The following is a 26,750-nucleotide window of genomic DNA, read 5'->3' as shown; positions in this document are numbered from 1 at the left end:
ACTTAGCGGCTCGAAGAGAAAAACCAGCTCTCATTGGTTGTAAGAATGCCGCACCCCATATTTGGACCAATGAACGGGGAGGTAGCATCAGCTCCGTCTCCAAAGTTGTTGCACTTCCGGCAGTTTCAACAATAACAAACATCTGTGTTTGGCTGCTCACCGGTGTCTAAGTAATTTGCTTGCATCCTCGATTTTAAAGGTATTTCGGCGAGAAGCCACGTATTTGCTGCATGCTCGGCTGCTGCCAAACGAGAAGATCAGAGATGTCAAGCGAATCAGTTAAAACGGTGAGTTATTTTGTAATTTTTTCGAAATACTGGTGTAATATCATATTAACCGTAATAAATTCCTGTTTTTTCTGTTTTCTTATTAAAGGAGACAAAATCTTAGAATAAGAATGACGTATTTACGTAATTCATTGCAGTTTTCGAGTTTGGAGACGCCAGGTTATGTGGGTTTCGCAAACCTTCCGAACCAGGTTCATAGGAAGTCGGTTAAGAAAGGTTTTGAGTTCACTCTCATGGTTGTAGGTACGTACAAGATTGCTTTGTAAAGTTTCAAAATGCTCAAACTTTGAATTTTCCTTAAATGTACAGGTGAATCTGGCTTGGGAAAATCAACTTTGGTCGACAGTTTGTTCCTGACTGATTTGTATTCTGAGAGAGTTATCCCAGATGCAGTTGGTAATTTATTAAAATATATTTAATCACGATATTTTAGTAATTTTATTGTAGAAAAAGCCAAGCAGACGGTCAAATTGGATGCCTCGACCGTTGAAATTGAGGAGCGAGGCGTCAAATTGCGCCTCACTGTTGTTGACACTCCTGGATATGGCGACGCGATTGATAACCACGACAGCTTTAGGGCCATCATCCAGTACATTGATGATCAGTTCGAGCGGTACTTGAGAGACGAAAGTGGGCTCAACCGCCGAAACATAGTAGACAACAGAATCCATTGCTGCTTCTACTTTATCTCGCCGTTTGGACACAGGTTTGCCTTTTAAATTATTTGTTTGTTATGCTTATTTTGTTGCTTTTGCTTGGCAGCTTGAAGCCGCTTGACATCGAGTTCATGAAGCAGCTCCATAACAAGGTTAATATTGTGCCTGTGATCGCGAAAGCCGACTGTTTGACCAAGAAAGAAGTTCTGCGCCTGAAGAAAAAGGTTGGAAATATATTTATTTAGTTTTAGTGCAGTGTAGTCAATTTCTGGCCTTTTTTCCAGATCATGGAAGAAATCGAAGCCAATGGAATCAAAATTTATCCACTGCCTGATTGTGACAGTGACGAGGATGATGACTACAAGGAACAAGTTAGTATTTTTTTCATATCTTGGGCAATTCTCACTGACAAGGAAGCTCAAAGGATTCTTTGATTTAGTTTTTGGTAATTTTAGTGAATTTTTGTGGTATCCAACAAGTACTTAAAAAGAAATAACTGCTGCTAAAGCAACTACTGTGGGGATTTATCCCTGTAGTCACACTTTAATTTAAGCCGTCAAGTGAGCACAAATCAACAATTTCTGTATTTTCAAAATTGATTTATTTTCTGGAAAATCAGGAAATTCTTAATTCATACAGGATTTTAGCAGAAAATCTTATTAACAAAATGTTAAATTTAAAGTGTATGGTTTTCCTGTTCTTTTTTACATTTGCCACGCCTATTTTTTAATATCCAGGGAACTCTGCCACGATTTTAAAATTAATTATCAGTTAAAGCTTTTATTTTAACAATTTTTCCTCACTGCCACACGTCCAACGCCCCTTATTTAAATTGTACTAGGTAGCCATGTCCCAATTTTTAAAGTTTCGTAAATTCTCTTTTATAAATATCAATTTTTCCGACTTTCCTACCGACATGTCGAGCCACTCCTCATTTTTAAATTCCGGATAACCACGCCCTTATTTTAAAATTCCCATTATGCCTCATTAAAAACACGCAAGTTAAACGATTTTCCTTCTCCTTTTTAAATTTTCCAGAGAACAACGCTCCCATTCCAAAATTCCCACTCTACCAGTGGTCACCATTCACAGACAATTCTCTAGAAATGCTTGCCTCGATAAAGAGATCTTTTAATTTTATCATAAAATAAATATTCCAGGTTCGTCAGTTAAAAGAAGCTGTGCCGTTTGCAGTGTGTGGTGCCAACACCCTGCTGGAGGTGAAGGGACGGAAGGTTCGAGGCCGACAGTATCCTTGGGGCGTGATCGAAGTGGAAAATCCAGAACACTGTGACTTCATCAAGCTACGCACCATGCTGATGTAATCGCGTTAATTTAATGAAGCCGTCGTCGATTAATCGGCCTGATTTGCTTCACAGCACGCACATGCAGGACCTGCAAGAAGTGACGCAGGAGGTGCACTATGAAAACTACAGATCTGAGAGACTCGCCAAGGGAGCTCCCAAAAAACCGTTAGTTAAATTATTTTTCTTAAAATTAGAGGTCTCAGCCAGCTGCTGGTGAAAAAGGGTCAAAAATTTAAAAAGCCGTGGTAGCCGAGAGTGAATATTGCCAGCCGCCGCCTCGAATCTCGTAGTTGAGACCTCTGTTCAAAATGCTCAGTTACTTCAATTGAATTGATTTTTTGGGGGTTTATACTGGCTCACATGTGAGGGTAAGAATAGATTGTATTGTCTTTTCAGAGTTGAGGGTGGTGCAGCGCCGTCTGCTTCTTCAAACGAAAAGGATCGTATTCTGCTAGAGAAGGAAGCTGAGCTGCGTCGCATGCAGGAAATGCTTGCCAAAATGCAGGCGCAGATGCAGCAAACTCAGAATCAGTGAACTCAGTCTCCTATGAAAGCAGGCTCCTCATTTCTCATTTCTCCAGCGGCAAAACTAGAGGACGCGCATTTCTATAGTCTCGAGTTTGAATGAATTTCCTCTTATTGAGATCTCGAGAGATTAATCATTGCAATAATACTAATTTCCTTTTGGGATGTGTCCTACCAAGTGCATTTGAGTGCCAATCTCAGTCTCTAGAGCGTTACGAAACAACAATTTCAATCTTTGCCCCATTTCACCTATTGCAGTGTTCAGCTCAACAGGTGCTTTTCAGCTCAAACGGCTCTCTACATAAGTTTGAAACACACCTCAAAAAGATAACGTGCCTTTTAGTTTTGGAATAAATTCATTTATTTTTAAAAAGTACTTATGTGTATAAGAGTATTCTTGATATAGTTTTATATTATATGATAAACATCAATTATTGCCTTTGAAACGCTTTTTTATTTTTAATTTTGTGCTTTAACTGTTGCTTTCAATTTATTACGAGTTAAAATTCCCCACACCAGCATTCGCTTGTAAAATCATTAGTTGAGTCCTATCTTATTGCTCTCATTGTACAAATTCTTTCACCTAAAGTAAGCAAGAATAGTTGTCCTGATGCCAATAAATAATAAATTTTGTACTCCAAATATTGTTGCGTTTAAAAAGAACTTCTCCTTGCCGTTTGACAAACTCTGCGGTTTGATTGTCTATCTGATGGAAGCAGGTTTCCTGTCTGTATTTTGTTCGGATCGACACAACAGTCAGAAAGATGAGCCGAAAGAAATATGACCGCTTTGATGTTCGAACTCGGCCTGTTGGAACGATTATCGAACTAGGCCATTTGACCACGGAGATTATCAATCCAAACGCAATTGTTAATTTAGTTGATCCAGAAAGAGATGAACAACATCAAAAGGTAAATTTCACATTTCTGAAATTCTTTTTATAATTTATTTCCTTGGCTTTGCGTTTCATTGCTTTCAGCCCGCGCCCTTGCTCGATGCTGTGCAATCCGGGGATTTGGAGAGGCTCAAGAAAGAGCTTGACTTGCACAAAGATCAAATTAATGAAACATTTGGATCGTTGCGAGTAACGCTTCTGCACTTGGCTGCTTACGACCAGCCACATCTCGTTCCAACGCTGATTTCAAATGGGGCAAATGTCACGACATTGGACGTTGTCGGTGAGAAATATTTTAAATCGATTTTTAAATGTTTCGAAATTGGTTAAAATATATACGTGTTCTGCTCAATTCGGCTGAAAGCATCGTTCAAAAGGATAAATCGATCGGTTGTGCATAATTTTATATTAAAATATACCTATATTCATTTTTATGACATAACTAGAGCTACATGACCTGGTAGTCAGCCCAGAGAGTTTGAAATCGAAAAATTAGAGTATTTTTTAAAATATTCCCACGATCAATTCGTCTTGTTATGTAATCTTGATGAAAATTTCGAGTCATTTCCCAGGATTTTAATTTTTATACTTTATTATTACTTATTAAAAGTTACCCTTTCAGATATGTATCTCGTAAATCAGTGCCTAGAGCCATTTTTGACAGTTGAAATTTCGTGTTAAATATTCAGGTAGATCATCATTTCATTTGGCCTGCACTGCTGCGAGTGACCCTGGTTGCATCAAGGCTCTCATCATTGCTGGAGCTGATGTCAATCAAAAGGTATAAAATTACTAACCATTAATATTGAAATTAAGACGATGTCGACTGTTTTTCTTTCTTTCTGAGCTTCCGATCGTTGCGGAACTATCAAATGAGAGTTTGAGAATCATGCAATTTGAACAGGGTTGCATTTGCTTATTACCACTCGATTTTTAACAATTTCTTGAGCAAGAAATGAACCCCCATTTTTACTCTGGGAAAATCTGAAATTTGTGGTCGGAGTGGCCAATATTTCCTCTACTGTGTAGATCTTTTCTTTTAAATTGCCAATTTCTGCCTCAAATTCTCAAAAATTAATAAATATTTCTCACGGTTTCAGTTAATCGGTAATTTTTTGATTTTTTAGAAAAAAACATTGCCAAATTAAATTGGGTTTGGTTGCGATATTTAGACTTGTTGACAACAGATAGAAATGTCCTCGATTTGATTGAATTTCCAGCAAAGGAAATCCTGATGTTGTATTTGAATTGTGGTAAAAAAAAATCCCGTGTTGTTATTTGGTGATAATGCAAGCAGCATTAATTAAAAAAGCCTGAGTATTTTTAAACATCGAAAAGTTAAATATCCATGCTAAAAAAATAAAAACGCATTTTGGTTTTTTTAATTAAAACATAAATAGCGTCAATTTTGTTTCAAATATATTTTTGGACTTTATTAAATTCTCACATTTGGTAGATTTTTCTTTAAAAATTACATTTATCTTGATATTTTTGGACAGAAACGTCCTGAAATTGTCTCAGACACGTTCTAAAACTGATTAATTTACAATTAAAAACAGTCAATTCAAAAACTTATTGTGTTTTAAAAATTAATTTTCCTCTTAAAGATTCTGCTGCCTTTGCAAATGTGGTCTACTTCGCCATCCACCTCGTCTCCAAGGAAAGTCAGTCCTATTGGAGAAATCAAAAAGACGATGGGCAGCAATAATAGATTCGGTTCAGAAAAGAAATTTTCCCAAAAGAAACTGACTCTATCTCAAGAGATTTCCAAGTTACCAAACACCGGAGTTGGAAGTCATGTGTGTATTGTTTAATTTGATGCAATACTTCAATTTAAAATAAGTTGCCCATTCCTGAGAGTCTCGGACGAACAGGCCTGCACCAGACTGTGAAAGCGAACAGTCCTGACTGCGTCGAGGTCCTCCTTAAAGCAGGAGCCCTCGTCGACGCCAAAGACCAAAAGGGTCTCACTCCTCTTCTGCTCGCTGGAGCAGGCGTTTCTCCAGATGACGCCGAGAGACTCGTCAAGTTTGATTAAATGCAATTTTTTAATTAAATTACTTAAATTAATAATTAAATACCAGATACGAGCAAGTGGTGAAAATGCTGGTTGCTGCAGGCGCCGACGTGAACATTCTGAACACGTACACAGGCTCGTCAGCCTTGCACCACGCTGCTGCAAGGTGTTCCCTGAGCGCCACTCGCCTGCTCATGGAGCATGGCGCCGTAGTCGAAAAACTCAGCGCCTCGGGAGCCACTGCGCTGCACGAGGCTGCACATTCTGGAGCCTTAGAAGTGAGTTAAAAATTTTTTCTAGTGATGTGGAAAATCATTGACAAAGTACTGAAAAGTGCAGGACAAAGGTTTGGAAGGGTTGAAATTTTGGCAAATTTGGCACAATATTAATCTCTAGAAAATAAATTATTCCCTCCTGCCCTAAATTTAAAAAAAAACTTAAAAACGCGAATTACCTTAAAAACGAAATATCAAAACAATTTCTTTGCAAAATCAAAACAAAAATCATTTTCCGATTTCTTCGCGTTCTTTTGATAATTTTGTAATTTTAAAGTTTTCAGGCTGCTTAAGTAGATCATTAAGTGCTTTAATTAAATTCTAAGAATGTTTTTTTATTTCTGTTTTAAGGTGCTTGAATACATTCTCGACACCACGGCGGGAATGAATTTGGTGAACAAGAGCGACCATGTCGGCCTGACCCCGTTGCACAAGGCGGCATTCAGCGGGAGCAGAGGCTGCTTGGAGCTGCTTCTGAAGAAAGGCGGCCACCTCGGCGTCCAGACCCACAGCGGCACCTCTGTGCTGGACGCTGTTTTCATGCACGTCGCGCGGCCCTACCACTTCCTCGCCTCGATTTTCGACAGATGCGTCGAAACCAACAGCATTTCCGTCCTTGATACAGCGTTCAAAGTAAAGCAATTTTAATCTAAATTAATCCCTTAGGTACCTGTGGTTTTTTAACTGTACAGCAAAAAACGAAATTGTTCAAGTTCGCCATAAAACTCTAATACGTGTTTTGCCCGCCTCCACCGCCGCCGACGCCCCCAATATCTGCTATTTTAAAGTGTTTGGTGTTATTTTTTAATTCATTTACAGGCCAAATTCGGTTCCTAACTTGAAAATACGCCTTCACGTCAATTGCTGGAGTTTTGCGCCAAAATTCGCAACTTTGCCGATTTTTTACACGGGAAGATAGGGATTGGGTTTGGTAGAGCGGACCCCGCCCTGAAAAGAGCGTCTCTTAACTCTCAAATAAAATCTTACTGTATTATGTCATGTGCAAAACAACTAAAGTGGTGACAAAAGGAGGTGGAAATTGCATGCAAGGAGTGAATTTCACCCTTATGTAAAAAAAATCCATTACAATTTTTCAGATTTTTGCACAAATTTTCGTTATAAATCTCTTGGGGTCCGCAGGTACCCCCACACTATTATAATCAAATTAATGGTGATTAATTGGGGGGCTAATGCATTTTTAACCATTCATTCCAGGTTCATCTGGACTTCAGTGTCATTGCTCCACGTGGCTGCGACAGGCAAACGTCGATATTGAGGGAGATTTTTAACTCACCAAAGGGGTCGGGACAGTCAGATCTGCTGCGACATCCGTTGCTGGAGACGTTTCTCTGGCTCAAATGGCAAAAGCTGCGCATCTTCTTTTTCTTCCTGCTCTTCATTTACGGGAATTTCATCATTTCCCTCAGCGTGTTCGTAGTGGACGAAAACGAGTCGCACGAGGCCAATGCAACGGATGTCTCATTATACACCAGAAATGTGGCCAAATATTCGCTGACCGTGACCTCCATCATGTTGTTGACTCACGTGGTCTTACAAATCTCTTTGAGGCCGATATTCTACTTAAAAGATATAGAAACCTGGAATTTTGCCTTCTTGGGCACTTCATCTTTAGTTGTGTAAGTTAATATCTTTTAAAGACTGTCTTTGACGAAGCTTTTGAGCACACTAATCGATTTCTTGAGGGTTCGAAGTAGATATTTTTTCCTTCCAAGACTTCCAGCGCGACGTTCGACCTTTTTCCCCGCCAAAATAATATGAATGCGAGATGTGCTTATGCGTCAAAGCAGACTGGATCTGACAAAGAAGTCATTCGTCTCTCTGCAAGTGCTCAAACCAGCTCTCACGCATGCGCACTTCTCGCATTCATATTGTTTTGGCGGGAAAAAAGTTTGCAAGTTGTGTTGCACTTTTTGTTCGGAAAAATATCCACTTTACCTGATTCGACCCTCAAGAATCGATTGGTGTGCTCAGAAACTTCGTCAAAGACGGTCTTTAAAATGGAATAAAACTTTTTACAACCTTGTTAAATTAATCTCTTAGGGTTTATATTCATATTCATGATCTTGGATATGAAAATTTCCAAGTGCAGTTGATATCAATTATCGTGCTGCTCGCGTGGACGGAGCTTCTACTGATGATCGGCCGATTTCCAACGTGGGGCAACTACGCTCTCATGTTCTACACGGTGCTGAGAAATGTGCTGAAAGTGATGCTGACTTTTGTGTTCATCGTGATCGGCTTCACGTTCAGTTTCTACGTCCAGTTTCACGACGGGGATATTTTCAGCGACCCTTCCAAAACTTTCGTCAAGACGATCGTCATGATGGCTGGAGAGTTCGAGTACAAGGTAATTTATTCGGCAGGGTCTAGACCAGCGGGGGCCAGAGGTGCGATAAATTGGTTCCTACTGCGCAGATCTCTTTGGATTGCCGTACGAGTGTCAAGAGTTTGTTTTTACGATTTAAAAGACACAATAAGTACAAGTAATGCAAATTATACGTCACAATATTGACGAAAATTTGGTTCTATTCGCGTATTTTCACGTCACCGTTTTTTTCGCGCCATACTCCACCGGACGCCTTATCTGCGCGTCGCACGAATCTGGTCCCCGCTGATCTAGACTAGTAGGTGCGTCTGTTGGTGGTTGTTTTGATTCTTGTCTCCACGATTTGGAGGAAGCAAATTTAACGTGAAATTCACTTGGGCGGGAAGCGCACAATGGGAACGACATCAATGACGGCCTAATTAATAATTAATTAAGAATTTCCCCCGTGCGTGGTTTATTTCAACTCCCTTTAAAAACTCATTAATTTTCAAAACTTTTAAGTTGGCAAATCTGACTGAAAAATGTGTGAAAGTAGTGTAAATTGCAATTAAAGTCAATTTTTGGTTAAAAACACGCTTTTTGTAGCCTTGCTCAAAGTGTTGGAGAGCGGAGAAATTACACAGCAAATTTGAGTTGAGTTCGGGGTTTACTGGAAGGACTGGCGAACAAGGGAGAGAAGAAAGCAACTCACCGTGTGTGTGAAGAAGTCCGGCTCGGTTCGGCGGTAGATAGGTCGCCCACCGCGTCAGCTTTGCGGGCACGACTCTGGGGGTGCTAAACGGCACGGCTCTCTCTTCCTTTCTCGGTGCGGAGAGATGAACTCTCGCTACTCTCTCAGCGTATTTCTTTGTAATCGTCCTGGTGGCGTAAAAATCGCGCATGTGTTCTTGGTGTACCCGTAAAAAGCGCGCACGTGTTCTTGGTGTAACCGTAAAAAGCGCGCATGTATTCTTGGTGTACCCGTAAAATTTGCGCATAGCTCCAAATCTCAATTTTACAGGAGAGAGAAAAAACTGTTTCCCCACTACAATGCATGGAGCACATCGAAGCTGTTGCTGTATTTGAATGCTGTTATTAGATGCAAAAATGGTGGCTTACAATTTTTATCAAAAATTCACGAAGCAAAGCCCAAGTTCCCACTTTTCAAATAGGCTTTCTTCCGAGACCTGCATGTTTTAATAAGAAATTTCATGATTTTTCTTCAAACCTAGTGCCTAATTATATACTTTCCAACATTAGCTTGTACTTTAATCATGAGCGATTAATTTTTAGTTTTCGGAGATTTTGCATTTCAAAAAAACATGACATTTTTTAGGTCAAATGTCGTTGTCATTAAAATAGATTTTTTAATCTGAACTCAAATTTGAGAATGAATATGTCGACATTTTTAATTTTTTTCATATCCATTTTGTAGAGCACAAAAATTTAAGTTAAAAACGTAAAAATTTAGAATGGCATTTTGTATCATTTTTTTTTATTAAAAAATGAGAACTTCGAAAAAACTTGTTTTTCGAGGTTAGTAAAAAACGATGATCGACCAAATCTCGACTTCTAATCATCCGAATTTCAAAAACCACATACCGTTAGACTCGTCTTGACATCCCTAAGTGCAATAAAGTGGTATGATTCCTACCAACCCCCAACCCCCATTTAACCCCCTTAATAACGTGAAATTTAGCATTTTTTCGGCCTTTTCAACACCTTAGCACAACGTTGACGAGTAATTGTCTTCTTCAAACCAATTTAGTTACTTAGTTCACTTCAATACGAGTCAAACGATACTTAATTTTTGAAAATAGGACCACTACAACCTGATATTTGGGTGGCACAAAGTTTTTTATTAAGACGCGGATGCATTAAAATGCTCGATGAGCACCAAATCTCGAACTAAACACAAAAAGGTGGTCCTATTTACAAAAATTAAGTACCGTTTGACTCGTATTGAAGTGAACTAAGTAACTAAATTGATTTGAAGAAGACAATTACAAGTCAACGTCGTGCTAAGGTGTTGAAACGGACGAATAATGCTAAATTTCAGGTAATTAAGGGGTTAAAAGGGGGTTGGGGGTTGGTGGGTACTATACCCCTTTAGTGCACTTGGGGACGTTAAAACAAGTCTAACGGTATTCGGTTTTTTTCAAAATCGGATGATTGCAAGTCGAGATTTCATCGATCATCGATTTTTAGCAACCTCAGAAAACAAGATTTTTCGAAATTTTCATTTTTTATTAAAAAAATGAGGAAAAACGCCATTCCAAATTTTGTCGTTTGCAGCTTAATTTTTTGTGCTCTACAAAATGGCTATGAAAAAAATAAAAAATTTCAATATATTCATTTTCAAATTTGAGTTTAAAATCCAAAAGTTAATTTTTATGACCTGATCTTTGACCTACCACTTTGAGGTAAACATAAAAGCTGTTAGCCATGTTGAAACGAGTTAAACGTTTATTAAATTTTTGTTATAGTACACCCCTGAGCAAAAAGCTTTGAAGTATGCTCAAATAATTCCCAAGATTGTGACCTTTGAACATCCGCGTTGAGTTTTTGGATTGATTATACCCCCAAATCTCAGGTTCGAACCAACAGAATTAAAAAATAACCACCGCTAAATTCCAACAGTGGTTAGTTTTTTCAATTCTAATGGTTAAAACCCGAGATTTGGAGTTGCAAAACTATCTCAGTTTTGTCATCATGCGCGTGTATGTGGGCATTCTGCAAGAAGTAGTTTTCCTTTCTTTGTTTCTCATCATCCTTACAAGCTGCTCTAACAGAAGTATTGGTATTGCATTTTATTTTACTAGTTTTCATGTATTATACCTTTAACATACTTCATTCACATTACCAACGAAATTATAAACAAAATGAATCTTATGAGAGGTGCATGAGAGGTATGCATGTTTACGCGGCTGCCGGCTACTATCCTTACTTATTGGCGTTGTCACTAGATGATGTTCCTGCTGTCAGAGGAGCATAATATTTGGATGGGGCATGTAATAGGCGCCAAAAATTTAAAATTTAAAAAAAAATGTGTTTGGTAACCCACTGTTACTTACGCACTTTTTCAGATGCGCAACTTTACACATGCGCGCTTTTTACGGGTACACCAAAAACACATACGCGCTTTTTACGGGTACACCAAGAACACATGCGCGATTTTTACGGCACCAAGACGTAATATTTCTTTCTGATTCTGATAAGTCTCTTTGCCAGCTAACTTTCCTCGCCTGAGTGGGAGAGCACTTTTACGTTAATTGGCAGTTCTGTGAGACTTCAAAACTAGTTTTCCACGCATTAAATGGGAAAACACTTACGTTAAACTTAGCAATTTCTTTCAATTCTTCAGTTGAGCAGAAAGGAGATATAGCGACATATAGGGACAGAAACGAACGAATTTTAAAGTTTGGAAAAGTGGTTTTTTTCACACAAATTATTCAAGCGATACAGCAATGTTTTAAGAATATGTAAAACGAGACAAATTACAATTATGGAAAGGTTGCAAACATTAATTGATATAAAATTGAAATATGAAATAGGCACTTTGGAGTATTAATGTGTTCTAGTGTGATATTAACTCTCGGATCAAACAGAACTTATCGGAAATCAACGGAAACCGACTAATTACTCAGAAAACGATGAGTATCTAAGGTTCGTGAATCGGCCTGTCGCCTGTTTTGTTAGGACGGAAACGATTTGCGGTAAGCGTGGGTAGTGTGACGCGAATGTCTTGATGTGAGGAACTAATCGAGGTATAAGTGAACTTATGAGAGAACAAAAAGGATAGTGGGCTGCATGTGTGTCCCAGTGTTCAGCAAATTGGGGTGGAATGCAACACTGAGGGATGCTCAGTGCCAAAGGTGACTGGTGTTCGGTTTCTCGCGGTGACAGGATGATGTTCCGGCCAATGTACAATCACGGGGGGATGGAGAGAAAACCACCTGCTGCCTCGTATAGCGGGTGTTGAACAAGAGTCCCGAGGCGCCGCGATCCCCCCTCTTTATACCCAAGTCCCGCCCGTGTGCGTGCATGTCTGGTCTCGGCGCCCCATAAATCTATAACCGCCGCGCGTTCTGACGTTTTTGGTCCATTTGCCGCTTGTTTTCGTCTATGATTGCGACATTGCGACACCCTCACTCTTTGTAGGGCCCTGTGTTTCTTCTGTGGAGCGGGGAGATGACAGACATGATTAATGGGGAATCAGCTTTGAAATGAGCCGCCCGTCGTCTTGTCTTACTGTTGCTTTGGCGTCGAGAGAGGCCGTTGCCCGTGCTCTACTGCACGTGCACCGATGCACCTCTGTCTGGTCTATTTTTAGCCGTGTCTCCCACTTGGCCATAGGCTTGGGTTGCAATCGCCCTTGTATCCACTCAATTGTCTCGGCTCCGTGAGTAAGGGATCACAAGACTGATTCAGTAATTCGCAAGTTGTATGGCTGGCAAAAGTGACGACACGCCATGAGCATGATTTGACTGCTCTACTAAAATGAACCTTCCCTTACACTGTTCCGAGAATGCACGCAAACAGGGGTCTGAGCAAAAGGGGGGCTGGTGCCTCTAAGAGCTTAAATTGAACCATAAAATGTAGCTCATGAAGTGAGTCTACACTTTTAAAAAATTCGCATTTTTCAAAAATACGGAAAAAACGCCACTTTAAAAAAAATATTTTTATATTAATGAGGCGCATTTTGGCAATCTTCAAAATAATTTTTTTGTTCCTTTTGATATGCAGAAATTTTTATGAAATCTTAGGTCGCATTTTGGTGACCTTTGACTTAGGAAGTTTGTCAACGTGGCAAAGTTGTTAGGCGTTTAATGTAGACCATTTTAGACTTCTTATAATTACCAAAAAATCAAATATTTTTTTAAATTGGCAAACTTTATAAACCACTGTAAAGAAGGCAATATTTGGAATTCTGACCTAAAATTTAAGAGTTAATTAAAAATAATCCTTCTATAATAAAACTTGTTTTAAAAGGACTTGTTTGAAGAAAAGACGCTAACTGGCGGAAGGAAGCACGCGCCAAATCTGACAGGGAGAATAATTTTTCTTCTATTCGTCCTGCTGACGACAATTGTCATGATGAACCTGATGGTCGGTCTGGCCGTCAGCGACATCCAGGCAGTGCAGGCGGAAGGCCACTTCAGGCGGCTCTTGAAGCAGGCCCAATTCGTCGACCATCTGGAAACGATCATTTCGCGTCCAATTTTCAAAAAAGGCCTGCCCAAATGCATTCTGTCGTTTTTGACGCAGCGAAGACGCGTCGTCACTGAGCTCACCCTCCAACCCAGCGCCGTAGAAAGAAAGACCAGGTTTGAAATTAAGAGAATTGACTCAAAATCTGTAGATAAGTGCATGATTTTGCTTTGCTAGTAGTAGAAATATTGGCAACATTTTTAAAAATAAACTAATAAAAATCGAAAAAGTCGTTTCGAAAAAACCTTTTATAGTTTAATTTTCCAGATATCCAAAAAATCTTCCTCCAAAACTGATTGAGGCTTGCGTCGAGCTAGCTGTGCGCCAGAGAGCGATTTCCCAATTAAAAACGGATGAGGAAATGATTCCTGGGGACAGGACAAGCAGATACTCGTGGCTGGACAGTCGGTCTGGCGGATCTCAAACCGTCCTCTTCGGCGTGCAGCAGCAAGCGGCGGTCGAGGATATGATGCTCAGACTGTTTGAGGAGCTGCAGGATGTCAAGAACATGATCCAAGTGTCCTCTTCCAAGCCTCTGTCCTGGTCAGCAAGAGGCAGAACGCTGTCGATCAAAGAGTCTCGCAGGCTAAACCAGCACCTCAATGTCAATGGAAATGAGCGCACCTCGAATTTGGAAGATGTTGTTTGCGAGGTTCAAGGGGCCTATTGCGTGTTACAGCGCTTGAAAGAGGATTGAATCCATCAAAATTGTTTAAATAATACTAATTTCCTTTTGGGATGTGTCCTACCAAGTGCATTTGAGTGCCAATCTCAGTCTCTAGAGCGTTACGAAACAACAATTTCAATCTTTGCCCCATTTCACCTATTGCAGTGTTCAGCTCAACAGGTGCTTTTCAGCTCAAACGGCTCTCTACATCAGTTTGAAACACACCTCAAAAAGATAACGTGCCTTTTAGTTTTGGAATAAATTCATTCATTTATTTTTAAAAAGTACTTATATGTGTAAGAGTATAAACATCAATTATTGCCTTGAAACGCTTTTTTATTTTTTATTTTGTGCTTTAACTGTTGCTTTCAATTTATTAAGAGTTAAAACTCCCCACACCATAGTATTCGCTTGTAAAATCATTAGTTGAGTCCTATCTTATTGCTCTCATTGTACAAATTCTTTCACCTAAAGTAAGCAAGAATAGCTGTCCTGATGCCAATAGTTAATAAAATTTGTACTCCAAAAATTTTGTTGCGTTTAAATGAGCTTCTCTTTGCCGTTTGACAAACTCTGCGGTTTTTGTCTATCTGACGGGAAGCAGGTTTCCTGTCTGTATGTAGTTCAAATCAAGACGACAGTCAGAAAAATGAGTGGAAAGAAAAATGACCGGTCTGATTTTCAAAATCGACCTGTTGGAACGATTATCGAGCTTGGCAATTTGACCGCGGAGATTGTAAATCCAAACGTGATTGTTAATTTAGTTGATCCGGAAAGAGATGAACAACATCAAAAGGTAAATTTCACATTTCCAATTCCTGTAATTCCTTTTATAATTTATTTCCTTGGCTTTGCGTTTCATTGCTTTCAGCCCGCGCCCTTGCTTGATGCTGTGCAATCCGGGGATTTGGAGAGGCTCAAGAAAGAGCTTTCAACGCACAAAGATCAAATTAATGAAACATTTGGATCGTTGCGAGTAACGCTTCTGCACTTGGCTGCTTACGACCAGCCACATCTCGTTCCAACGCTGATTTCAAATGGGGCAAATGTCACGATATTGGACGTTGTCGGTGAGAAATATTTTTAATCGATTTTTAAATGTTTCGAAATTGGTTAAAATATATACGTGTTCTGCTCAATTCGGCTGAAAGCATATCGTTCAAAAGGATAAATCGATCGGTTGTGCATCATTTTATATTAAAATATACATATATTCATTTTTATGACATCATTGGAGCTACATGACCTGGTAGTCAGCCCAGAGAGTTTGAAATCGAAAAATTTGACAATTTTTTAAAATATTCCCACGATCAATTCGTCTTGTGATGTAATCTTGATGATTGACCTCGAGTCATTTCCCAGGATTTTAATTTTTACACTTTGAGTTCATAAATTTAAATTAAAAGTTACCCTTTCAGATCTGTACTTCATAAATCAGTGCCTACTGTAGAGCCATTTTTGAGTTGAAATACCGTGTTAAATATTCAGGTAGATCATCATTTCATTTGGCCTGCACTGCTGCGAGTAACCCTGGTTGCATCAAGGCTCTCATCATTGCTGGAGCTGATGTCAATCAAAAGGTATAGAATTAGTAATCATTAATAATCGTTTATTCCTCTACCAATGTCATTTTACATATGCAAAAAGAGTGAAATTGTTTCAAATCCTGAAAATGTCTCAGGCACCTTCTAAAACTATATGACTAATTTACAATTAAAATATTAATTTTTTTCCTTGTAGATTCTGCTGCCTTTTCAAATGTGGTCTCCTTCGCCATCCTCCTCGTCTTCTCGGAAAGCCAGTCCTGTTGTAGAAATGAAAAAGAAGATGGGCAGTAATAATGGATTAGGTTTCGAAAAGAAATTATTGTTCCAGAAGAAACCCACCATATCTCAAGAGATTTTCAAGTTACCAAATATCGGAGTTGGAAGTCATGTATGTTTTTTAAATTAATATAGTACTTACATTTTAAAAAAGTTGCCCATTCCTGAGAGTCTCGGACGAACAGGCCTGCACCAGACGGTGAAAGCGAACAGTCCTGACTGCGTCGAGGTCCTCCTTAAAGCAGGAGCCCTCGTCGACGCCAAAGACCAAAAGGGTCTCACTCCTCTTCTGCTCGCTGGAGCTGGCGTGACTCCAGATGACGCCGAGAGACTCATCAAGTTTGATTAAATGCAATTTTTTAATTAAATTACTTAAATTAATAATTAAATACCAGATACGAGCAAGTGGTGAAAATGCTGGTTGCTGCTGGCGCCGACGTGAACATCCTGAACCCGTACACAGGCACGTCAGCCTTGCACCACGCTGCTGCAAGGTGTTCCCTGAGCGCCACTCGCCTGCTCATGGAGCATGGCGCCGTAGTCGAAAAACTCAGCGCCTCGGGAGCCACTGCCCTGCACGAGGCTGCACATTCTGGAGCCTTACAAGTGAGATGAAAATAAATTATTTGGTCTATGGATGCTAAAAAATAAGGATAACTATGGGATTAAGAGCCTTGTTTTTTTTGCTCTTTTTATCCCTGTCCTCGGACCGAGAAGGGCGCGCACTGCACTAGCACAAATGCTGAAACCCGGGTGTTCTTTCTATTTTTACTAAAATTACTGAAAAGTGCAGGACAAAGGCTCGGAAGAGTTGAAATCTTGGCAAATTTAGCACAATATTAATCTCTAGAAAATAAATTACTTCAGCCCTAAATTTTAAAAATAACTGAAAACGCGAAGTACTCTGAAAAACGAAATATCAAAACAATTTCTTTGCAAAATCAAAACAAAAATCAGTTTCCGATTTCTTCGCGTTTTTTTTTTTTTTTTGATAATTTTGTAATTTTAAAGTTTTCAGGCTGCTTAAGTAGGACATTAATTGCTTTAATCAAATTCTAAGAATGTTTTTTTCTGTTTAAAGGTGCTTGAGTACATTCTCGACACCACGGAGGGACTGAATTTGGTGAACAAGAGCGACCATGTCGGCCTGACCCCGTTGCACAAGGCGGCATTCAGCGGGAGCAGAGGCTGCTTGGAGCTGCTTCTGAAGAAAGGCGGCCACCTCGGCGTCCAGACCCACAGCGGCACCTCTGTGCTGGACGCTGTTTTCATGCACGTCGCGCGGCCCTACCACTTCCTCGCCTCGATTTTCGACAGATGCGTCGAAACCAACAGCATTTCCGTCCTTGATACGGCGTTCAAAGTAAAGCAATTTTAATCTAAATGAATTCCTTAGGTGCCTGTGGTTTTTTACTGTTTATAATTGATTCTCGATGCTTATGGGGGCGTAAATCCCTTTTGAAATTTCAAACCCCCTTTTTAATAGACAAAAACAATATTTTATAATTGTCTTGAGTAAATATCGACCTAAAATTTCAATTTTTACCCCCTTAAATCATCCCCCTCGGTTTTGTTTACTCTGATCATGGCCCCTTGACAACCCTCTAATTCAATCCTTAAAGCATTTTTGGTCCTGACTTTCGGCCGCTGCTTTACTGTACCATATGTTTGTATAACAACTAAAGTCGTGGTGGCAAAGGGGGTGGAAATTTCAGGGAGTGAATTTCACCTTGAAATAAAAAGATTTTTTTAGATATTTCGCAAAATTCCTTGGGGTCCACAGGTACCCCACCCTATTATAACATAATTAAGGGTAAATAATTAGGGTGCTAATGCATTTTTAACCATTCATTCCAGGTTCATCTGGACTTCAGTATCCTTTCTCCACGTGGCTGCGACAGGCAAACGTCGATATTGAGGGAGATATTTACCTCACCAAATGGGCCGGGACAATCGGTTCTGCTTCGACATCCGTTGCTGGAGACGTTTCTCTGGCTCAAGTGGCAAAAGCTACGTATCTTCTTTTTTTTCCTGCTCTTCATTTACGGGAGTTTCGTCGCTTCCCTCAGCGCATACATAGTTGCAGAAAGCGAGTCGCACGAGGCCAATGCAACGGATGTCTCAATAAACACGAGTAATGTGGCCAAACACTTTCTGGCCGTAACCTCCATCATGTTGTTGATCCACGTGGTCTTACAATTCACTTTGAGGCCGATATTCTACATAAAAGATATAGAAACCTGGAATTTTGCCTTCTTGGGCACTTCATCTTTAGTTGTGTAAGTGATTAATTTCATTTAAAAAAGACACATTTTATATCCTTGCCTCTCATTTAGGGTGTATGTTCTTCATCGTGACCCTGATACTTGTATTGATAAACCTGTGTCTGACTACTTCCAAGTGCAGTTGATATCAATTATCGTGCTGCTCGCGTGGACGGAGCTTCTGCTGATGATCGGCCGATTTCCAACGTGGGGCAACTACGCTCTCATGTTCTACACGGTGCTGAGAAATGTGCTGAAAGTGATGCTGACATTTGTGTTCATCGTGATCGGCTTCACGCTCAGTTTCTACGTCCAGTTTCACGACGAGGAGATTTTCAGCGACCCTGCCAAAGCTTTCGTCAAGACGATCGTCATGATGGCTGGAGAATTCGAGTACAAGGTAATTTATTCGGCTGGCGGTTTTGGTTTTTGTCTCCACGAGTTTGAGGAAGCAATTTTAACGTGAAATTCTCTTCAGATTTGATTTTTGGGGGGTGGAAAACGTAGGAAAGGACACCAATGACGGCCAAATTCAGCGAAATTTAGTAATTAATTATAGGAAATACCCCCTGGTTGATTCCTCTTTAAAAACTCATTACACTTTTCAAGAGGGATCACTTGAAGTTGCCAAATCTGAACGACAAATGCGTGACATTAGTAAAAATTGCAATTAAAGCCAGATTTTTGGGGCAAAATAAAACGATTTTTGAAATTCGTATAACTCAAAAATACGAAAAACACGCTACATATTTTTTTAAAAATATTTTTTCTTAAATACGACGCATTTTGGCCATTTTAAAAATCATAATTTTTTATTCCTTCGATATGCAGGAATTTATTGAAATCTTCGGTCGAATTTTAGTGACCTTGGCCTTTGACCCAGGAAGTTTTTCATTGAGGTGAAGTTGTTGGGCGTTTAATGTAGATAATTTTCGACACCTTTTATTTATCGATTTATCTTATTCTAAAATTCCATGGAAAACAATGACCCTTTTTTGGAATTTAGACCTAAAATTTAAGGGTTAACCTTTTTTCAATAGCCTAGTTTAGTTTAGATCCTTCTATTTATGAATTAATTAAAAATTTATCCTTAAAATAAAAAATTGTTTTCATAGGAATTGTTTGAAGAAAAGGAACCAACTGATGGGAGGAAGCACGCGCCAAATCTGTCAGGAAGAATAATTTTTCTTCTATTCGTCCTGCTGACGACAATTGTCATGATGAACCTGATGGTCGGTCTGGCCGTCAGCGACATCCAGGCAGTGCAGGCGGAAGGCCACTTCAGGCGGCTTTTGAAGCAGGCCCAATTCGTCGACCATCTGGAAACGATCATTTCGCATTCGATTTTCAAAAAAGGCCTGCCCAAATGCATCATGTCGTTTTTGACGCAGCGAAGACGCGTCGTCACTGAGCTCACCCTCCAACCCAGCGCCGTAGATAGAAAGACCAGGTTTGAAATAATTAAGAGAATAGTTTTTTGGTGTCATGGGTCAAAGGACAAAATTGATTAAGAGATCTCAAACCGTCTAAATTGACTCAAAATCTGTAGATAAGTGCATGAATTTTCTGTTTGTAGAAATATTGGCCTGTTTTAAAATTAAACTAGTAAAAATAGAATGAGACGTTTCGAAAAAACTTATTATAGTTAAATTTTCCAGATATCCAAAAAATCTTCCTCGAAGACTGATTGAGGCTTGCGTCGAGCTAGCTGTGCGCCAGAGAGCGATTTCCCAATTAAAAACGGACGAGGAAATGATGTCTGGGGACAGGACGAGCAGATACTCGTGGCTGGACAGTCGGCCAGGCGGCTCACAAACCGACCTCTTCGGCGTGCAGCAGCAAGCGGCGATGGAGGACATGATGCTCAGACTGTTTGAGGAGCTGCAGGATGTCAAGAACATGATCCAAGTGTCCTCTTCCAAGCCTCTGTCCTGGTCAGCAAGAGGCAGAACGCTGTCGATCAAAGAGTCTCGCAGGCTAAACCAGCACCTCAATGTCAATGGAAATGAGCGCACCTCGAAATTGGAAGACGTTGTTTGCGAGGTTCAAGGCGCCCATTGCGTGTTGCAACGCTTGAAAGAGGATTGAATCCATGCAAATTGGATAAAAAAAATGGTAATAAATGGATTTTTAAATGCAGTAAATAAAATTTTGATGTAAGATGACCATTTTCCTGGTTTTCCTATGCCTCCGTAATTTCAATTAACATTTTTGGATTTCGAATCAAATAATGTGCCTCTTTAATATTTAAGGAAGTTTTTTATTTTACCAAAATTTTCCAACTGAAAAACTATTTTGGGAAGATTGCGCAGAAATTTTCGGGCTTGAAATAGTTTAATTTCTTTATTAATGAACTATTTATTCTTATCAATTGTTTTTGCTCGCAAATTTGAGCCAATTTTTAAAACTGCTTTTCTGGGAAAGAAATAATTTTTCCAACATAATCGGTCTCTGAGGGGTTGAGAGGACTTTTTTGTTTTGTGTTTACAACCCAGCCTATACAAAATCGACGTGAGCAAGTTGAATTTTCTACCTGGTTTGTTGGACGGTTGCAATGGGAGGTGCAATAATTATGGCCAGAATTATAACCCTTGATGAATATAAACCTGCGGGTTGATTTTTTTACTTTCAATGCAAATAATTATTTCAGTTTTAGACAAATTGTTTTTTAGCATGCATGCACATATTTTTTGGTGAGAATAAACAAGCAATAATAAATAAATAATAGGAAAAACAATATTATTACTCGCCAGAAATTTAAAATTTGAATTATGGCTATTTCCTCTCATTTTTTAGATATTTAAAATTTTTATCAGTTTAATGAAAATGGTATTTTTGAGCAATAAAAATTGGCTGTTTTAATTGAAGGCAAATTTATTAATACAAATTTGATACAAATTCTTTTTAAGTTGCAAAGGTACAATTTAGCCAGTTTCACAAACGTGGCTGACAACTTTGGGTACAAATTAAGTTCACAATATTCCAAGTCCAAAATTTTACAAAATAATTAAACCTAGGGTTTAGAAAAGGCTCCTTCTCAATGCCAACGACCAAGACAACTGCGATCCGTTACAGGACGTCACAAAATTGGCAAAGTTACAGATAAAGAAAAGACCATGCCTCGACAACTCTTACACGATAACCATTCTGTAGATTTAAATGATACGGCACCTTTCGTTAGGCATGATTGCTCTTTGATGCTCGGGCCTGTCATAATGCTTGCACGGCGGCTTCATTATGACTTTCATTTTTATGTTACCATCATTGAACAGTAAGATTTTTCATTTGAGTATGTTGCAAATACCATTTGTCACCTAGCTTTTTACATTTCATTTTCCCTTAAACTTAGCAAGGGCGCGCGCGCGCAGTCCGTTGCGAATGTTCTCGAGGCTGGTGGCTTTGGCCGTCAGGTCTCGGTGCTTTGCCTCCAACAGGGCGAGAAGATGAGCGTTCTCGTCGTCCTTGGACCGCTTGTTCATCCTAGACTTGCGAGAGGCAGCGTTGTTGCGACTCCTGTTCTCCAGCACCTTGAGCTCGTTGGCCGAGGACGGAATGGACGAGCCTTCGTCCTCCATCAAGGTCCTCTTGCTCGGACCTGCTCGAGCACGACCACGGTTGCCGGAATGCTTGTAGCTCAGGTCGGACCCGTAATCGGAGGAGCCATTCAGGTTGGAACCGGGGGAGCTGTCCAGACACTGCACCGAGGCAGGAGAGGTCGAATCCGGGCTGGGAGCGTTTATCACCAACATCCCTGGAGAGCTTTGCGGGGAAGGACGATGCTCCGGCTTGGGGGCTTGGAAGGACTGCGCGTGCCGAGCAACTCTCGGATCCGGCAGTCTCACCGCCAGCGGGTCTTCTTCCATCGGTTCCGGCTCCTGAAACAAAAAATCCAAAAAATAAATAATCAATCAAGATGGTTAATGCACGACCTTGAGATAAAAATAATGCGTCATTTCGTGATTAAATTAAGAGATGAGAATTATCCGAATTTTCGGAATTTTCCGAAAAATTAACCACAATTACGCAATAGCATACATATGTTTCAAATCAATCGGAATTCCACCCCTCCGAGCTCTATTATGCACTGAAAACAAACAAACAGCGACTCTAAAGACGCTCAAAATCAACAAGTGATTGATTTGTACCGAACAAGAAGAAAAAACAGTTTCTGCGAGTTATTACACAACATTGCATTATTCCGGCGCGATTCGCTCGGTGCGCAAACGTAGCTTCGGCCGGCGGTGCTGAGAAGCCAGCCATTCCGAATTCTTGCTATTAATTGAAAACGTTTACTAACCTCTCCACTATCGTGAGCATCGTGCACTTCACGTCTTACTTGGATTCTGCGCTTCGTGGTTTTTACCCGCGGCATTGTGCTTACAAACTAACAGGAACTAACTTAGGATAAAGCGAAAAATTAAAAAAGCCACGATGTTTGGCATTATCTCGCAATCGCATCCACCATTTTTGAGCGGCACCTTGCATTGGTGTACGAGGTTCGTCCCTCGCCCGCAGCGACGCTGTGCGCTATGCACAGTCGGTCTTTGCGGATGCGCCGCCAGACGGCGACTCTGCCAATTATAGGAGAGGGGCTTGAGATTCAACTGACGTATCGCGCCAATGGCTGACGAACTTTATTTGCGAATTACAAGAACTTCACGCCCAGATAATAAATATTATAAATCGTAAGTATGCGAATAATTAAACTAATATTATAGGTCTAAATTAGCCAGCTCATTTAGGATCAGGTGGATAGGCGTATAAAAGTCTAAGAATTTGATAAGTGCGCCGTTTAAAAAAATTCTTAGCCGCACCAGGCAACAAATTTGGAATCGGCCACCACCTCTAACATTACGCGAAGGAGCCCCGTTGATATAACGGTGGGTGACTTAATAATCGTCCAGATTCAATAAGACATAAAGAAGTACCTGTCCTGATTTTCAACCACAAAAACCTCGAAAAATATGTAAATGGCAGGGCAACACTTACATCAGCCATGACGTAGTCCAACAAATTGAAACCCTCCATGGACTTGTTGTCCAACGAATCAAAAATTTCGGGAGTCTGCACGCAGTCCAGCGGCGTAGTGGTGTCCACCTGAGAGTTGTTAGTGATTGTCAGACGAAGGTTAAGGGACATCTGGTCCGGCTGCGAGTTCTGGCTGCTGGTCACGGAAGAGGACAACAGCGGATCCTGACGTGGCAAAGACACAGGCTGAAACCTGCTCAAACTATCGATCAAATCCTGGCTGTTGATGCCTTCTGAGGTGTTAAAGCACAGGCCCGCGCTGTATTCGTCAAAAGGGGTGGCCACCATGTCTTCTTGGTTGAAAATGTTTTCGCTTTCTGCAACACAAAAAATACCAACTCATTAGAAAAAAAGTCCACCTTTTGAAAAATTAGAAGAGGCTGACCAACGGAGGATGCGATGTCGACTCAACAGAGGCTGCGAGAATAATGAGCGCGATTGAGGAAAAAGCAGTTGTTTAATAGAATCGAGGGGTAAGACTTTTCTCTTCCCCCTCCAAGACAAGAGGGGGAGGAGTTACCTTTGTATCTTTATCGATATTTTGCAAACTCATCTCGTGAGATAGAATTACGGATTTTTAAGAGTATCGGGAGCGATTAAAATGGAGATCCCCTCCCAAGATCACGTGATTTGAGGGGAAATACCAATTTAAGGTGGAGATTTGCGGACATTGTTGTGTTATTCGGTCATCTCGCTTGATTTCAATTCCCCTGGTCATGAAATTTTAAAAAATTCGTCATTTGTCCAAATTACCTGGGATTTTTCTTAAATTTTCTGAACAGCTTCACTTCCTTCAATGAGAAACTAGATTTCACTTACCAATTACGGGGGTGTTGAGTTCATCACGGTTAGCCTGCTGAGGGGGCAAAGTCACGTTGAGTCTTGGCAGGCCCCTGGCCTGCCCCTGGGGGGCGGCGTAGCCGTGGTGGGGACCGTAGGTCGGCACCTCTGACTGCTGCGGCATGACGGCCATGTAGGGGGTTGTGTTCGTAAAAATTGGGCGCTCTCCTAAAGTCGTTCGGACGTCCTGGGAAGGCACTGGGCATCTTTCACTGGCCTGCAAAAGTCAGCCGTGCGGGTTAAAACCAGAATTAAATCAGACTTGAGACTAAAGGAGTACTGCAATCACACAGAAAGAGAGAAAAATAATTTCAGATTAAATCAGAACCCATCCGAGTCGAAAAGTCTAACTTTTCTAGACTCTTGGCACGGACAGGCTGAAATTTACTCCTTTGCCCGTATGTTTTAGCTTTCCCGTGCGATTTCAACAGCCAGGCCCTCGCAAGTAGGATATATCTGATCATAAAAGGCGGCCTAAGAGAGATCACTCTTCTCCTAGATATACCTACAAGGTTTACGCCGTGCTTGTTAACTGCTGGGGTGATGGGCAAGAGCTGAGCTTGAGCGCCAAATGAGCTCCCGTTTTTCGGCTTGTAACCAACCTGAAACACACACGGTCCGATCGCCATTCACTCAAATGTACTAAATTAAAGACACGTCACATATCTCACCAGATTCATGACTCACTCAGCTGTGTTCCAACATTTGCTTTCTGTTTCTTTGGTTTTATTTAAAAACAAAAAACAATAAATCTGTCTGTTTATTCATGAAAACAAAAATTTCAAATATTTGAACAGAGCTGGGCGAGTGCTTACAAATTTACAAACCAAATTGATAAGAACTGTGGAAAATTCGAGTTTTCAACCGGTAAGCAGCAGGGACCCTCGCCCCTCCCCTTTCTAACAGGTGAATCGAGGTTAAGCAGAAATTGACGCAAATTGCGCAATAAAGGATATTCGCAAACCCGCCTTTTCTCTTTTCTAACTTTGACCTTGAGGAAATTGATCAAAATCTTTTCAAATTTCCTCTAATAGAAAAAAAACTCAAAATCACGACTTAAATTTGTAATTATATAATTCATTATGCAATAATTACGGTTCTTTCGTGCACACAGTTAACGAGATTACAAATCGAAAACGAATTATTCAGAAACAGCCAGATGGAATGCAAATTAAGTGGATGGTGGGTGTTCGACCTTGGCGGGGTCAATCAACCCCTGCGTGGCGACAGCCAACGCGATTAACGGCACCCACGATCGCACGTGAGCTCGTTCGCTGACATCGCACACGCGGGCCACCCTAGCAATCAACAAAATCGAACAGACACGAACCTTGGCAGTGAAAGACTTTTCCTGCGAGTCGATAATGGTTGCGGTGAGTGACGACGACAGTTTTAAAGCAAACTGGGCGCGATTTAGCACTGGCGGGGCCTCGCGGACACACGGAAACGTAGCTGAATAGATCCTTACACTCGCTAACGCAGGTGAAGACTGGAAATTCTTTTCACCGTCTGGCTTTCACTTGTCTGTGACCGTTCGAGAGAGGATGCGCCGGGCAGATGGCGCTGGTGTACAATTGTAAAGCAAAGTCATACCGCGCCATTTGCCCGACGCATCCTTTTCGCTTTATCTCTTGACGCCTGCGCCCTAGCAACAAATGACGTGATCAGCCACCAATGAGAGCAGGATTACGTCACTCGGTCCCTCTAGCCTCGTCAAGTGTTGCTAGGGGTGCACGGCGGCACGTCACCCCTAACCTGCCCGCCCCGGACACCCCTCGGAACACGTTGGGCTTGAAGGGTGCTGAGGAATTTTTCGATCGAATTCAGACGCGGCATTTCAGGGAATCATGCAAAATATTCTCATGAAGATCAAAACAATTACTCACGCGAGCACCTTGGCAGAAATAAAGAAAGGGAATTCCGGTTTTCGCCAGTGATAAAAAAATCCGGGTGTGTTACACGATGATAATGCAGTTTTGAGATATTATGCACGTGATAACATAGTTAAAGATTGGTTGTCTGGCTGAGATTCAAAATTATTGGTTTATAAGTTCAATAAATTCGATAAATTCTAAATTGTTCTTTTGATCAGAAATTAAATTCGGATCGGAAATTATATTAAAATTTGAGTATTAATTACTAGATAGTCAGTGAAATTATATAATCATCCCTCGAAATGACCGATAATTTTCATCTAAAAATTATCATTATTCTCACTTAAAAAAATTATATTTATCGACTTTTACAAATTTACCTCTAGGGATTAAAAACGAGAGAAACGTCGCCACATCTGGGCATCAACCGTACTTATTGTTAGACTTTGTGAAGGGCAAAGCCAACACGTGGGCCACAGATTATGATTTATGATCGAATATTCACAGGGTGACAGGTCTCTCCTGTGCCATAAAATTCGATTTTCCACTAACCATAAACTCAATAAGAAGGTTGAAAAAAGGTTTGAGTAAATTCACGAAGATTTAAAAAAACTAGATAGAAATAAACATGAAATACCCACGCGTCCACGTGTTAATTAACTGCATGCCGAACCAAAGCATCTCTATTATACTTAAAATTATTTAAAATGTACATATTACAATACCTTCGGGTTGTTGTTTTCGGCAAAATAAGG

The 26,750-nt window shown here is 40.4% G+C and overlaps 4 protein-coding genes across 6 annotated transcripts; 3 read left to right on the top strand and 1 right to left on the bottom strand.

Moving 5' to 3' along the window:
• Positions 1-112: 112 nt before the first annotated feature.
• Positions 113-3,417, top strand: Sep1 (Septin 1). Of its 2 annotated transcripts, none has more exons than XM_065493085.1 (9): positions 113-287; positions 425-530; positions 597-683; positions 735-993; positions 1,050-1,167; positions 1,228-1,314; positions 2,104-2,264; positions 2,323-2,415; positions 2,629-3,417. In XM_065493085.1, the coding sequence occupies exons 1-9, from the start codon at positions 231-233 to the stop codon at positions 2,783-2,785; spliced, it is 1,125 nt and encodes a 374-aa protein (XP_065349157.1). In that variant the 5' UTR covers positions 113-230; the 3' UTR covers positions 2,786-3,417. The 2 variants fall into 2 exon arrangements, with proteins under 2 accessions (XP_065349157.1, XP_065349159.1); XM_065493087.1 differs by having other exon boundaries at positions 114-287; positions 2,647-3,417.
• Positions 3,418-3,509: 92 nt separating this feature from the next.
• Positions 3,510-14,693, top strand: LOC135945407 (transient receptor potential channel pyrexia-like). Its single transcript, XM_065493084.1, has 11 exons — positions 3,510-3,686; positions 3,755-3,953; positions 4,360-4,451; positions 5,278-5,469; positions 5,514-5,698; positions 5,755-5,965; positions 6,314-6,595; positions 7,178-7,599; positions 8,024-8,330; positions 13,281-13,615; positions 13,767-14,693. Exons 1-11 carry the CDS (start codon positions 3,540-3,542, stop codon positions 14,194-14,196), a joined length of 2,802 nt encoding a protein of 933 aa, XP_065349156.1. The 5' UTR covers positions 3,510-3,539; the 3' UTR covers positions 14,197-14,693.
• A 17-nt stretch (positions 14,694-14,710) lies between these two features.
• Positions 14,711-20,421, top strand: LOC135945406 (transient receptor potential channel pyrexia-like). 2 transcript variants are annotated; one of them, XM_065493083.1, is made up of 11 exons: positions 14,711-14,962; positions 15,038-15,236; positions 15,655-15,746; positions 15,907-16,101; positions 16,144-16,328; positions 16,385-16,595; positions 17,071-17,352; positions 17,847-18,268; positions 18,326-18,653; positions 19,369-19,703; positions 19,912-20,421. In XM_065493083.1, exons 1-11 carry the CDS (start codon positions 14,711-14,713, stop codon positions 20,339-20,341), a joined length of 2,931 nt encoding a protein of 976 aa, XP_065349155.1. In that variant the 3' UTR covers positions 20,342-20,421. The 2 variants fall into 2 exon arrangements, with proteins under 2 accessions (XP_065349155.1, XP_065349154.1); XM_065493082.1 differs by having other exon boundaries at positions 14,711-15,236.
• Positions 20,422-21,109: 688 nt separating this feature from the next.
• On the bottom strand, positions 21,110-25,617 carry LOC135946068 (uncharacterized). The gene is made up of 5 exons (XM_065494109.1): positions 25,452-25,617; positions 24,631-24,723; positions 24,101-24,338; positions 23,243-23,598; positions 21,110-22,128 (listed from the first exon to the last, which is right to left on the bottom strand). The coding sequence occupies exons 3-5, from the start codon at positions 24,252-24,254 to the stop codon at positions 21,583-21,585; spliced, it is 1,056 nt and encodes a 351-aa protein (XP_065350181.1). The 5' UTR covers positions 24,255-24,338; positions 24,631-24,723; positions 25,452-25,617; the 3' UTR covers positions 21,110-21,582.
• Positions 25,618-26,750: the final 1,133 nt, after the last annotated feature.

This window comes from Cloeon dipterum, chromosome X (assembly GCF_949628265.1).
Source record: "Cloeon dipterum chromosome X, ieCloDipt1.1, whole genome shotgun sequence".
NCBI classification, from domain to species: Eukaryota; Metazoa; Arthropoda; class Insecta; order Ephemeroptera; family Baetidae; genus Cloeon; species Cloeon dipterum.
Note: the sequence above shows the minus strand (reverse complement) of the source record. Positions and strands in the feature narration are given on the sequence as shown.